Raw genomic sequence first — 14,973 nt, forward strand, 5'->3', positions numbered from 1 at the left:
GCAGATCGGTGGGGAGGGGGGAAATCCCCCCCCCCCTCAATTCCCCCCCTCCCTCACCTCGGACTCTCAGCGCTCCCCTCCTGCAATCATTGGTGGCAGCGGGCGGCGGCGGCGGCAGGCTGAATACATTACCTCCTTCTCGCCGGAGCTCTTCCGTTCTCTAAGAGGAAGTTGCATGAAGCTCTTAGAGAACGGAAGAGTTCCGGCAAGAAGGAGGTAATGTATTCAGCCTGCCGCTGCTGCTGCCCGCTGCCACCAATGATTGCAGGAGGGGAGTGCTGAGTGGAGAGCCCGAGGTGAGGGGGGGGGGATTTCCCCCCTCCCCACCGATCTGCCACACTCTCCTCTTATGCTGCGACCCCTCCAGCCCCCCAAAAGTCCCTGAGCGGGCCATAGGGGGCAGGGGTCGCATCCTCTATTGTTACGCCAGTGGGTCCTTGGCATAAATAAGTTGCCTTTTACCATTGAATTTAAACAAATCTGATTGGCTGTATTTGGCCCGCTCCCTTCAGAATTTAAACCCCAGTCTCCCAGTGACTGACTGTACCAGATTTGAGGCCTCTGCCATTAAGGGTGTATGAATGGCAGCAATGTAAATATTCCCCTTGAAAATCAAGGGGTGAATTTTGATTGGCTGCTGTAGGCTCCACCCACTTTCCTGAATATTAGTCCCAGTCACCCAGTGGCCAACTGTGTCACGTTTGAGAACCCTGTCAATAAGAGAACAGCTGAAATCAATCTAACAGATCTGATTGGCTGTTTGTGGCTCCACCCCTTTAGTGAATTTGGACCCCAGTCACCCAATGACTGACTGTATCAGGTTTGAGGCCATTAACAGTGTAAGAATGGTAGCAATGTCAATATTCCCCTTGAAAATCAATAGGTCAATTTTGATTGGCTGTTGTAGGCTCCACCCACATTTCTGAATATTCATCCCAGTCACCCAGTGACTAATTGTGTAAAGTTTGGGAACCCTGCCATGTTAAAAATGTAGTTGTTGGGGGCGCATGCGCGGCGCGCTATGAGGAAGACGCATTCCCCGTAAGCTCCGCACCTGATCCGTCTACGGAGGGGTTTTTATACCGCCGAATGCTAGCCGGAAAACTGGAGCAGCGCACCGCTGGGTAGCCAAGAGCCTGCCGCACCCGGGCATGTCAGCCAAAACCGGGAAGAATAAGGGAACACAGCCTTCTTCACTTGATTTCTTCAAGCCAAGGGAAAAAGCAAAGATGGCGCCTGAGAAACAACAGGGACAGGGAGAGGAAGAAGCGCCTGCCAAAGGAGCGACAACAGAGTGCACAGTGAGTAATGTAACTCTAAAAGATATCTCAGACTTGCTAGATAATCTAAAAGAGTCGCTGAGACTGGAGATTCGCTCGGCAGTGCATACCTTATCCTCCCAGATTGAAGAGCTAGGGGAGAGAACTAATAATTTGGAGAAGAGAGTAGACGACATATCTGACTCCCTGAATGGTATACAGGATAAAATGGAGGCGCAGGAAGAAACAAATGCTACCTCAGAAGCAAAAATTGAAGATTTGGATAACAGGGGGCGCAGAGAGAACTTAAGGATTAAAGGAGTCCCTGAGAGCATTAAAGACTATAAAGAGTACGTTTTTGCTATGTTTAAAGCACTGTCCCCGGACCAGCCAGATGAAATGTTCCGTATGGATCGCATCCATAGAGCCCTGAAACCGCCCAGGGATACAAGCAAACCCAGAGATATAATAATGAAGCTTCACTACCCGGAACTTAGAGAACTAATATTAAGAGCTGCAAGAGATCTGGGAACGCAGGGTATAGGAGAATATAGAGTGCAAATATATCCTGATATCTCCCCAATAACTCTAGCGAAACGGAGAACACTGAAACCGGTGACAGCAATTTTGCAGAAAAAGGCAATAATGTATAAGTGGGGTTTCCCCTTTGCTCTTCTTGTCACCCTAGGACAAAAAAAGTACCAAATCACATCTCTCCAGGCTGGCCTCAAAGCTTTAAAAGAGAACAACTTACTTTCATCTCAGGAAGATATGATGGTGGAAACACCGAACACGGCCAAGAGAACCCAGAGAGAATGGACTGAAGTCCACCATTCTACCTCCAAGAAACTCCGGGAGAAGCAAGTAACGCCATCCAAAATACCCTTTGCAAGAAAGTCCTTAGCTCTACAAGCTAGCAATACTTAACTGTGGACAATAATTCCTCCCTGGAATTAAAACTGACCCACCCCAAGGCAACCCAGCTGTTGTGCATTATACAAAATATTAAGGTTAATGAGTATGTTTATTGCAGGCGGACTAAGATGTTTTGCTTTTTCTTTTTTACCCTCAGTAGACGGGCCAGAGTAAATGGTACCCCACCTGGAACCTCTGTCCAGGTACAGTAGATACCTGACACCTGAAGTTCCCACATTACCTGATAGGGTTATTTGTTACCAAAGGTTAAACATTAGAGCTAAGTTTACTTATTGGTTAGATAGTTTTGTTCTAGATTGGTTTTATGTCAACAATATAACTATTCAGAAGAGATATAAGAAGCAACTGAGCAATAGATGTACGAGTTGGGGCTGGAATTTTAGAAAAGAGGGGAGGGTGGGGACGAGGAATTTGATGGCTAAAATGCATTTCATTGGTTTGGGGTAACATGGGCTTGAAAATCCTGACCCACAACACCCAAGGGTTTAATAGCCCCTTTAAGAGAGCAAAATGTTTTAAAGTATATTCGGCTAAAGCGCCAAATATAATCCTGTTACAGGAAACCCATTTTAAAGGGCAACAATCCCCCACCTTTTTCCACAAAGACTATCCGACATTTTACTTGTCTAACAACCCAGAACACAAAACTAACGGAGTGGCAATTTTGATTCATAAGAACACCGCTTTCTCTTGTGAGAAAGAATTTAGGGATAAAGAAGGTAGACTTCTTATAATAACAGGTACCATACAGGGTAAGAAAATATCAATAATTAATATATATGGCCCTTCTGTTAAAAACAGTGCCTTCTATAATTCCTGTTTAGAGCTCATAAGGAAACATTCCACAGGGAGCTTAATTATGGGAGGTGACCTAAATTTGGTAATAAATCCCTTAGTGGACTGCTCCAGCTCCAACGCTAGAAGAAATAGACCAAAGCCACCAAAATCCTTTTTTAGATTTTTAAAAGAACTGAATCTAGTAGATTCATGGAGAGAGTCACATCCCAAGAAGATGGATTTTTCCCACTTTTCCCATCCCCACTTAAGCGCGGCTCGTATAGACTACATCCTGCTTTCTAAAGATTTGATAAATGGTCTAATACAATCTGACATAGTTCATAATTCCATTTCAGATCACTCCATGATTATATCCAAAATCGCCCCCCTTACAAATTTTCCTTTGCGACCGAAATGGAGGGTCCCACCCTTTTTATTCTCTTCAAAAAAGAATGTCACACAAATAGCATCCTCCCTCCAAGATTATTTTCGAATAAATGTACCGGAGGCCACTTCAGCCTCTACCTGGTGGAACGCTCATAAATCCTTTATAAGGGGTCAAATTATTAGCCTTACATCACACCTGAAAAGGAATAAGCAATATCATAGAGATATTCTAGAAAGAGAACTCAACAGATTGCAATCAACTCATGCTACTAACATGACTATAAATATACTAAGACAAATCCAGAAAATAAAGGAAGAATTGGATACTATTCTAACTAAAGAAGTAGCCCAAAACTTCCTCTGGCTAGGTCATAAATATTTCACCTTAGCCAATAAAGCCCATTCACTTCTAGCCAGGAAAATCCAGGCAAAAAAAAGAACGAGGGCTTCCCATCCCATGAGATTGCCACACGGAGGATCAACCCATAACCCGGGGAAAATCTCCTCGTTATTCAAGGAGTTTTACCAAAAATTATATTCCATGAATAAGCCACCTAACCCCAAAGATATAGACGGCTTCCTACATGATCTAAATCTCCCAAAAATCTCTACACTGCAAAATGAAATCATGAATAAACCTATAACGGAAGAGGAAATCAAGAGAGCAATAAAGAACTTAAAGCCATTTAAAGCTCCAGGGCCTGATGGTCTAACAGATGCATACTATAAAAATTTCCAAGAAATTCTAGCCCCCCAATTATGTAAATATTTTCTGTCAATAAGAAAAGGAGAAGACATAAGTGTAGAAGCAAACAAAGCCACTATAGTAGTTATTCCCAAGGAGAACAAAGATTCCTCGTTATGTAAAAATTATCGTCCGATATCATTAATAAATATTGATCATAAACTAATGACCAAAATTTTAGCTGACCGTCTAAATTCTTTTCTCCCTGAATTGATAAATCTAGACCAGGTAGGCTTTATACCATCCAGACAGGGACCGGATAACGTCAGGAAACTCTTGGACCTGATATATTATACTAATAGAAATAAAATACCAACGGTACTAATGGCTATTGATATCGAAAAAGCCTTTGACTCCCTTAACTGGCAGTACCTATTTAAAGTCTTAATGAAATTTGGGTTTCAAGGACAGTTTCTTGACACAATCCGCACCCTCTACTCGAATCCCTCAGCAACGGTTCTGGTCTCGGGCCTAGACTCAGATTCCTTCACCATATCCAGAGGCACGAGACAGGGATGTCCCCTCTCTCCCGCCATGTTCGCCTTGGCCTTCGAACCATTGCTAGAATACATTCGCTCCAACTCCTCGATCAAAGGTATAGAAATTAATGACAAGGAATACAAATGCAGTGCTTTTGCAGATGATTTGCTTCTATCAATACAACAACCCTTGATATCTATTCCAAACATCTGCAAAGCACTAAAGGAATTTGGGCTCTTGTCAGGCCTCAATTGTAACCAAGAGAAAACGGAAGCTCTTACTTTAAATATGTCAGCGGGCCAAGAAATGCATTTAAAGTCTAATTTCCCACTCACTTGGCAGGATAACTCCATCAAGTACCTAGGTATTCAGATTCCCAAAAATTCAAGTCAAATGTATGACCTGAATTACCCTCCATTATTCAAATCCTTAAGGGCCAGTCTCATGGGATGGGACAAAATGAATATCTCCTGGATAGGACGCATCAATATAATTAAAATGGTAATCCTCCCTAAATTAATGTACCTATTTCGATCCATCCCTATAAAAATCCCTAAAAGCCAAATTGACTCTTTCCAATCCTTTACTAATTCCTTTATATGGAACTTTAAAAGACCCAGAATAAAAGCCGAAATTATGTACAGAGAAAAAATTAAAGGGGGCCTGGGAGTTCCCTCGTTCCACAAGTATTTCCAAGCAGCTAGGATTGCTCAACTGTTCCAGGCTACACACACTCTCAACAACCCTAACTGGAAAGAACTAGAGAACTCTATCATAAAACCTTACTCACTACAGAACATTTTCTGGCTCCAATCCACTCCACCTCTTATATGGTCAAAAGCATTAACAACAACAGTAGAGACCCTCAAATTATGGAACAGGCTTAAATTTAAGTTCAAACTGATATCGGATCCCTCCATATTTTCCCCAATAACTTTGAACCCGGATTTTCTCCCAGGTAACAACCCTGTCTTGTTTAAATGGTGGACTACAAACCATATAGTAAATTTCTCCAACCTAATAAAAGGGGGACATTTTACCTCCTTTCAGGCACTTCGCCAAGAACTGGATATACCGCTGAGAGAATATTACACATTTTGTCAGCTACACCATTACTTTTATAAAACTTTCAATAGAGCTCAGCTCTCTGAAAAAACGATGTTAGAGAAACTATCTCTCTCAGAGAGGCCAGCTAAACATCTTATCTCAAGTATCTATAAACAATTAACCTCCTTAAACCTGGAGGGAAAATCCCGTTCACAGATACAATGGGAAACCGATATCCAATCACCAATCACTAAAGAAGAGTGGGAAAAAATTTGGAGGCTGACCCCGAAATGTTCAACCAATATCTCCTTAACCGAAACTGCCATCAAAGTCCTCCACCGTACGTACTTAACACCAGATAGACACCACAAGATCTCCCCGGATAAAAACCCCGTCTGTTTTAGGAATTGCAATGTATTGGGTAGCTTTAGACACATCTGGTGGGACTGCCAGACAGCCCAGAATATATGGGCAAAAGTATATAGCTGGATGAGTTCAATTGTAGGGAGCGGTATCACACCGGAAATTACTAATGCTTTATTAAACCTACCACTTCCAGGCCTTACGAAAAATGAGAACTATCTTTTGAGCAAAATATGTACAGCTACAAAGCAAACGATAGCTGCTCATTGGCGTAAACCAGACATACCATGGCAATTGATTACCCAAAAAATGAACACAATCTGTCTAAATGAATACCTCACCAGTCTACTGCAAAGAAATTCCACAACCTTTCTAAGGCTTTGGATCCCATGGCTCCTCTCACCAGAGGGAAAACATATACTGACTAAGATAGAAACAGTAGATAGTTTATAGAGAGATTTATAATAAATAACTTTAGAGTATTGTCTACAAGTGTGTTATAATATACTACTATTATTATACCATTGGCCTTCCCTCTATGTAAATTCTAGAACTAAGTACATTGAAGTCCTAAAATCCTAACCGCATAGATCAAATTGGGTTCCTCTCTTCTGAACCCCACTGATTACCCCAAAAGGTTAATAATACTTAAGTTCATAGGTTATTTCGATAAAGACAGGAAGTCATTATTGATACATGTTAGGTAAATCACCTGGTTTAACATTACCAAATACCCATATTGCAATATTACCTGATACATATATTCAATGTATGTTTTTCCTTTATGTTAACTTTATATATTTCAATAAAATCACGTTGAAAGTAAAAAATGTAGTTGTTGGCACCGGCCACTTTTTCTAACCTTGACATACAGTCACTCAGTTATCAAGTTTATCAGCTTTTGGGTCCTTGGTATCAATACTTTGTATATTCCCATTGAAAAATAAACAAATATGGCTGTTTGTGGCTCCGCCCCCTTTCTGAATTTGAACCCTAATCACCCAATGACTAACTGTATCAGGTTTGAGGCATTTGCTATTAACAGTATAAAATTCCCTTTGAAAACCAAAAGGTGAATTTTTATTGGCTGTTGTAGGCTCCACCCACCTTCCAAAATCTTAATCTCATTCACCCAGTGACCAACTGTGCAAAGTTTGAGAGCCCTTAACGGTGTAAGAATAGCTGCAGTTTATATTTTCCAGTAAAAGTTGTTTTTAGCTCCGCCCACATTTTGTAACCTTGACACACAGTCACCCAGTGACCAAGTTTGTGAGCTTTCAGGTTCCTGGCATCAAAAATGTGTGAATGGAAGCAGTTTATCCACCAAGGAAATCTGATTGTAGGTGGCCCCGCCCCTTTAGTGCATTTGGACCCCAGTCACCCAATGACCAACTGTAGCAAGTTTGAAGCCTCTTCCATTAACAGTGTAAGAATGGCAGCAGTTTAAATATTCCCCTTGAAAATCAATAGGTGAATTTTGATTGGCTGCTGTAGGCTCCACCCATTTTCTTGAATGTTAATCACATTCACCCAGTGACCAACTGTGGCAAGTTTGAGAACCCTGCGATTAAGAGTCTAAGAATGGCTGCAGTTTACATTTTCCCATTTAAAATGAATGGCTGAAATTTGATTGGCTGTGTTATGCTCCTCCTATTTTTCCTGAATTCGTAACCTCGGTCACCAAGTGACCAACTGTGCCAAGTGTGGGGACTCTGGCTTGATTACTGGCAGAATGGCAGCCTTTTCCATTTTTTCCATTGACTTGAATGGGTGAAATCTGATTTGCTGTTTGTAGCTCCGCCCAGGTGTGCAGGGGGGCCGCGAGACCCCCAGAACATATCATCCCAGGTAGTAAGGGATCTGTGTACCAAGTTTCGTTCAAATCGGTCAAGCCGTTTTCGAGTGATCGCGGCACATACATACACACACACACACACATACATACATCCGATTTTATATATATATATATATATATATATATATATATATATATATATATATATATATATATATATATATATATATATATACTCCAGCTAGACCAGTATTTTGATTATTGTGTATGACTTTTGCTGTCATGACTTTGTACCTTAGCCATCTGACCCTTTGTGTATGACCCCCACCAGTTAACGACCAAGCCTTTTGCCTCAGCCTATTGTGCCGTAGCCATCTGATACTCCGTGTATGACCTCAGCTTGTTTAACGACCTAGCCTTTGTCTCAACCTATTGTACCGCTGCCTTCTGATCTCTCGTGTATGACCCTAGCTTCGTTTGACTACGATGATCTGATCCTCTGTGTATACGTTATACCAAGCCTGACACTGGCATGGTTTAAAAGGAAATAAATATGGTATCCTCCAAAACCCTTTCATTTTAGGTTGCCTTTAAATGTTATTGTTCTAAACAATCAATGTTAAAAGTGCAAAATAATCGACATATTATTTTCTAAAGCAATCGTTAAGCTGGTAAGGATGAGGAATTTAGGCTTCAGTCAGCTTTATAAATTTATTGCTAACTGCAAATTAAAATGAAGAAGTTTTAAATCAGGATGATATCATGTATTGGCTAACTTAAAGAAACTCTGAAGTCTCAAAAAACCCCACTTTTTATTTCAGATTGCTCTGTAGCAGGGGTGCCCATTAGGTAGATCGCGATCTACTGGTAGATCGCGAAGGACTTTATGGTAGATCTCGACCCCACTACATTTTCCATTCTGTGTATACAAGTGTGCTCCTAAAATTGTACATAGGTAGATCATTTTGACTTGCTAATTCTTTAAAGTAGATCATAGGCTGAAAAAGTGTGGGCACCTCTGCTCTATAGTATTAATGTGCCACCTAAAACGCTGCATACCCACGGCTGAATACTCACTATAACCCCCCGAAATCCCTGGGCAAAAATCCACGACTTTCTTGGTCATGGATTTTGCTGCCCTAAGGAGGCAGAGCTTTGAGCTGTAGCTCTGCCTCCATTCGCGTCCATCAGCGCTGATCGCCGCCTCTTCTCAGTGAAAGAAGACTGAGAGGGGCGGGGGGAGGCGGCGATCAGTGCTGATGGACGTGAGTAGAGGTAGAGCTACAGCTCAAAGCTCTGCCTCTACACAGAAGCGCTGCACAAATCTTCCCTGGGGGATTTCGGGGGGTTATAGTGAGTATTCAGCCGCGGGTATGCAGCGGTTTAGGTGGCACATTAATACTATAGAGCAATCTGAAATAAAAAGTGTTTTTTTTTTTTGAGATTTCAGAGTCTCTTTAAAAGAATAAGCGTAAGCAAGCTTTCGGCTTTGCAGCCTTAGTCGGGTTTCAATCCTGTTTGCTTACAAACTGATGAAACAGACAGCTATTTACATGCAACATCAAAAGGGGATACATATATTTTTTTCAAGCATAAATACATGTCATTAAGATGCCTTAAGTGAAACAGAACAACTAAACGGGGTGGGAGGTTGTTAGCTGAGATAAGAATCCTTGTTACACCATGCTCACAGACCTGGGAGTTGGACTGTCACAGAGGCATCGTAAATTCTGCTGCCAAGTTTAGCTATATAGTGTGAGAAAGAGTTTTAAAGGGAACGTAAAGTGAGAGGGATATGGAAGCTGACATATTTATTTAATTTTGAAAAATGCACATTGCGTGGCTGTCCTGCTGATCTTCTGTCTCTAATACTTTTACCCACAGACCCTGAACAAGCATGCTGATCAGATGTTTTTGACTGCAGCCTGACTGGATTAGCCGCATGCTTGTTCCAGGTGTGTGATCCAGACACTACTGCAACCAAAAAGATCAGCAGGGCTGCCAGGCAACTGGTATTGTCTAACAGGAAATAAATATGGCAGCCTCCATAACTTTCACTTCAAGTGACCTCTAAAAAGCTTGGAACCCTTGAGCAGAAGGCAATTTTGTCCCCATGGAAACACTTGTCCTGACCACAAGTGGAGAGGTACAGAGGCGTATCTAGAGGGGTGCTCATGCCATGGGCGCCACAGTACCATGAGCACCATGCCTGCTCCTGTGCTGCGCCCCCATGCCTGCTTTTGAGCTACATTGCCATGCCTGCCCCCATGTCTCCCAGTCACTCAGCCCTCAGATCAGATTAATTCTGTTATCAGGGGAACATGGCTACTTAATTTATGTATGTAGAGTGCACTTGGCTTAGTGTTAGAAAAGAGGACAGAGAGGGAATTAGAAGAGATATTTGCAAAAAAAGTAACTTCAGCAATATCCCGAGACAGAAAACACAGCCAACCATAACACATGTTTGTGAGAAAGGATGCTGTTTTTAAAGGGAAAAGGGCCTCTGACCGGGAGGGGCGCAGTTCCAGTGTTTGCCATAGGCGTCATATTACCCAGACTCGCCCCTGGAGAGGTATCTGTCTACAGTGCCAAACAACTATATTTCTGCTAACAATTCTTAAGTATCTATGTCTCTGTCTCCCCCTGCAGGTGATTGGAAGCTCCCTGCTGTTCGTTCATGACAAAAAGGAGCAGGCCAAAGTCTGGATGATTGACTTCGGAAAGACCACCCCGCTGCCAGAAGGCCAAGTCCTGGACCACAAAGTCTCCTGGGTGGAGGGAAACCGTGAGGACGGCTATGTGTATGGACTGGAAAACCTGGTCAAGATCCTCAGAGAGATGGCAAGTGAGGAGGAAGCCCAAGAAACCCCCTAAAACGTCCTCCAGACAACCCAGGAAAGCACTACACAACACTTTTAATTCTTCCCGATTCCATTGGTGGACACCGAAGGCCAAATCGGCTCCGTCTCGATTATGGTGATCGGGACGAGGGTGGATCATGGGATTTTTATTTAGCCCTTGTACATAGTTTTTTGCCAGAACAAAAAATGACTGTTTTTTTAATTAAGGAAAGAAAAAAAAGAGAAAAAAAATGCAGATTGAGTTTCAGCCAACTTGTTGGAACCTTGTTTTAAATGCTTTTTAATTCCCTTCTTTATTAATATTATTTTGAAGTACATTTCACTGTGCACCTGTCGAGTTCTTTGGCCTATTTTCTGAACGTGACGTCGGCCATTTTGCTATGTGGCGGCTCCATAGCAACCATCACTAGCTTTTCTTCCTACAAATATCCACGAGGTGCCGAACCTCAGAGTCCCCACTCCAGACTAACAGGCCGGATGTGTCAAAGAGTCCACAATAATGTGTGAAGCGACGTAATGGAGGTTTTAAAATTGACCAATCATTTTCTAGCTCTGGCATGAAGTAGGAAATGAAAACTAGATACGTCTACAGAAAGGCTTCCTGTTTCTGTGGAGAGGAGATTGTCTCTGATTGGCTGCAGACATGCGCCAACATTTTGAAAAGTCTCTTAGTAGGATAGGATGATATCTACTGCCAGTGACTGGAAACCGATTTTTTCAGCAACTTCAGTTGAAAAATACAGGCGAGTAAAGAGATGATAGTCTGTTCCCTAAATATCAAGCTGTTTGAAAGCATTCCTCCCAATCGTCTAGAGTTTCCCAAGACTGTCCCAGGTTAGGAAGTATCGTCCCATGCAGCTACCTCTGTGTCCTGTAGTGTGCTCCTCTCCCGTCTTGCGCCCCTGTGCTGTTCATGTGCTCAACCCATCATATATTGCAGAGTGTGGGCATGCGGAAGCCTTACTATTGTCTTACCTGCTCTGCCGGAGTCCAGTGATGTCCAACCTCCTGTCACCGCTCAGTCCTCCCCCTAGTGTCAGCTTCTCCTCCTGTATTGTGTGTGATGTAAGAGGATGGAGATGCCGGGCACTAAGGAGAGCGCTGAGTGGTAATAGGAGGTCGGACATCGCTGGACTATATAGGAGATGCATCTCATGTAAAATTGCAGTGTAGCTAAAGGTGTGACAGGGGCGGGCTTAGTGTCCTTTTTTTCTTGGCTTCAGATGTTTGGCGGTACAGTAAAATTTCTTTATAGTAAACGTCAAAGGAGTTTACTATATCAGAAGTTTACTTATCAGAATTTGTCATATATTGTATAGTCATACAGGCACATGGTCGGGACCTGGGGACTGAGATTACTATAGCCAGAGGCAGGCCTGGATTTACAACTCAGAGGCCTATTGGCACAGGCGTCCTGGGGCCCTAAACTCCGCCCCTGAACACAGATCACACCCCCAAGTAAAAATATTCAGAACTCTCATCCCTTCCTTATGCCACTAACTGTTCTTGCACTCTAATGACAGTCTCATATCATGGTGACATGAGACACAGCTTAGGGTGTAAGTGTCTGAGGTTAGGTATATGACTGTAAGCTCTTGAGTTCAGTGATCTGAGGAGGGGAACTCCTCTCCCGCATAAGGCGCCTGTTACAAGTGCCTACAGTGCCTTATGGAGAATCCGGCCCTGGCCAGTTGTTACTATATCAGAGTTTCCTATAACAAGATTCTACTGTATGTTGAAAGCCTTCCAAAGGAGGTGACGTTCTGTGTAACTGGAGCCCTTTATCTGATACCCACTAGATTGCTGTCACCTGATATGACCTGACAGCATTGTTCAGGGACGTACACACCAGTGATGATCACCGGATGAAATCCGAATAGGTTTTATTCAGATTTCATCCAAGTAATTAAAGTGAACCAGAGACGAAGCACCCTCATTTATTTTACCATATAGATCAGTGGGAACATTAGAGAAAACACCTACCCTGCTCTCTGTTTCATCCTTCGCTGCTCAGCCTGCTTGTTATCAGCCCTGATAAAATCCCCGACTGAGCATTCAGTCTGGCTTTGCTATAATGACTCAGCTTTAATGATTCCTGAGCAGAGCCAGCAGGGGACAGGCTTGGACTTGAAAAGACATGAGAGAACACAGACTGAGCTATAAATATTCCTGAGCAAAGCCAGACTGAATGCTCAGTCGGGGATTTCATCAGGCCTGATTAGAAGCAAGCTGTGCAGTGAAGGATGAAACAGAGAGCAGGGTAGGTGTTTTCTCTAAGTTTCCACTGATATATATGGTAAAATACATGAGGGTGTTTCGTCCCTGGTTCACTTTAAAGCACCTGTGCGGGTGGGCGAGAGGGGGGGGGTTAAACTTACCCAACAGGTGTCTTCTTTAATTCGTCCCACGGCGCCTCCCACGCTGCGTTCTAAGCGTGTCACGTGTGACTACAACAAACACTTCCTTCTTCAACCAGGAAGGAGGAAGTGTTTGTAATCATGTGACCGTGGCTTGGAACACAGTGTATGAAGCGCCGTGGGACGGATTAAAGAAGACACCAGCTGGGTAAGTTTAACCCCCCCCTCTCGCCCACCCGCACAGGTGCTTTAATTACCTGGATGAAATCCGAATAAAATCTATTCGGATTTCATCCGGGGATCATCATTGGTACACACATTTAATTTTATTGGCCAATCACTGGTCAATTTACCCCTCCCGTGTAGTATGAGAGATTAACCTACACAATCTATTCCTAGTATTCAGTCTGTCGGCCCTCACACTACATGGAGGTGGTCAAATTGGCCAATTATTGTCCAATCAAAATTGGGTGCTTCTTCATTAGAGATGGTCAATGAGATATAAATAATTCTGGCTTTGCATGCAAATGTCACCGGAACTGGACCAATTGAACGCACTTCCTGCTGATTTTATGCCTGTGCTACAAATGAATGGCAAGGAAGTTCTGTGCGTTGCGATTTGCGCGTCATCACGCAGGTTGCTGAGTAAATCAAATCCATGATTTATCTGTTGCTCATTCCCCAGGGGATACCAGAGCAGAGTTATTACTACTAGCAGAGGGTATTTTACCTCGGTTAGGCCCGCTACACACTGAACTGATCAATAACTCATCAGTGGAAATGGATTAGTTTTTATTGGGCATCAGTTTGTATTCCATGACCCTCCGTTCCAGTGAATGCGACAGGTCCATCGATGCGGAAAAAACTCTCCCTCCCCAAACCTGTTGTCCGTTCACTGCAGTAACAATAACATAATGAATAAAATTGATTATTGTTTACAATATTCATTATAGATAATTTAGTCAGTGTTTGTCCATTGTAAAATCTCTCCTCTCCCTGATTTATATTCTGAAATGCATTCCTAGTGGTGACATTTTTAGTTCTGCCAAGTGATCTGTACGGAATGTTCGTTACTGAGAGGCTAATGCACAGAGGGAGATACTGACTGCTTGGCAGTTGGAAAAAGCCGTTATTTCACACAATGCAGTGAGGTTCACAGACAGCAAACTGTCAGGACCATGGTCATGACATCACACTGTGGGAGGGGTTTCACCGCAGTATCAGCCACACAGACCTCCCCTCCTGATGATTTATTCAAGAAAAGGATAAGATTTCTCTTGGGAAAGGGAGTATCAGCTACTGATTAGGATGAAGTTCAATACTTGGTTAACGTTCCTCTTTAACATGGAATCTGTTCACATCTGTTAGGATCAGTTCCATTACAGTCCACTAAACAGACCGTTTTTTTAATGCAAATGTGAACAAGACCTTATAACGCCCATCTTTTCATAATGCTACCAGATTATACTGTATACAGTGGCATATGGTTTTTAGACAGTGTTTGATCTGCTGCAGAGCTCTCTGCTTCCCCCTGCTGGTGAAATAAGGCAAATGCTTACATGGAAGCTGCAGATGTTATTTCCATAGGTCAGGAATTCACTTCTGTCCTCAGCTTCCTGACCTTGTGAGATTTCAGGATATCCTCAGCAGGATACAGGAGCTATTATACTGATATTATACTATCACCGCTCATTAGCAGATATCTGGGTGGCCCCGCCTCTTGGATAATCAGAGGGGAGGGGGCCACCAGCCCGTTTATGATGGACTGTAGGAAAACAATGAGAGGGAATTCCAACGAGTGTCCCTGTATTGCTGGGCGGAGCGTATCCTCTGGCTTTCCGCGGTCCGTCCTGCGGTGGTGATCATCAATGTGTAGCTGAAAGCCAACTCTGTATGACTAATCTGCATATTATGGCATGATTGCTGAGTACAGTATATTTTATTGAAATTGCACACAGTTCAGAAT

The 14,973-nt window shown here is 42.9% G+C and overlaps 1 protein-coding gene across 1 annotated transcript in view; it reads left to right on the forward strand.

Moving 5' to 3' along the window:
• The window catches only part of ITPKB (inositol-trisphosphate 3-kinase B), a 141,228-nt gene extending 128,621 nt beyond the window's left edge, over positions 1-12,607 (forward strand). Inside the window, exon 8 of the mRNA XM_068232814.1 lies at positions 10,439-12,607. Coding sequence (XP_068088915.1) covers positions 10,439-10,663 — 225 coding nt within the window. The 3' untranslated portion in view covers positions 10,664-12,607. The remainder of the gene's footprint in view (positions 1-10,438) is intronic.
• The last annotated feature ends 2,366 nt before the right edge of the window (positions 12,608-14,973 follow it).

The sequence above is a fragment of the Hyperolius riggenbachi genome, chromosome 4, assembly GCF_040937935.1.
Source record: "Hyperolius riggenbachi isolate aHypRig1 chromosome 4, aHypRig1.pri, whole genome shotgun sequence".
Lineage (NCBI taxonomy): Eukaryota > Metazoa > Chordata > Amphibia > Anura > Hyperoliidae > Hyperolius > Hyperolius riggenbachi.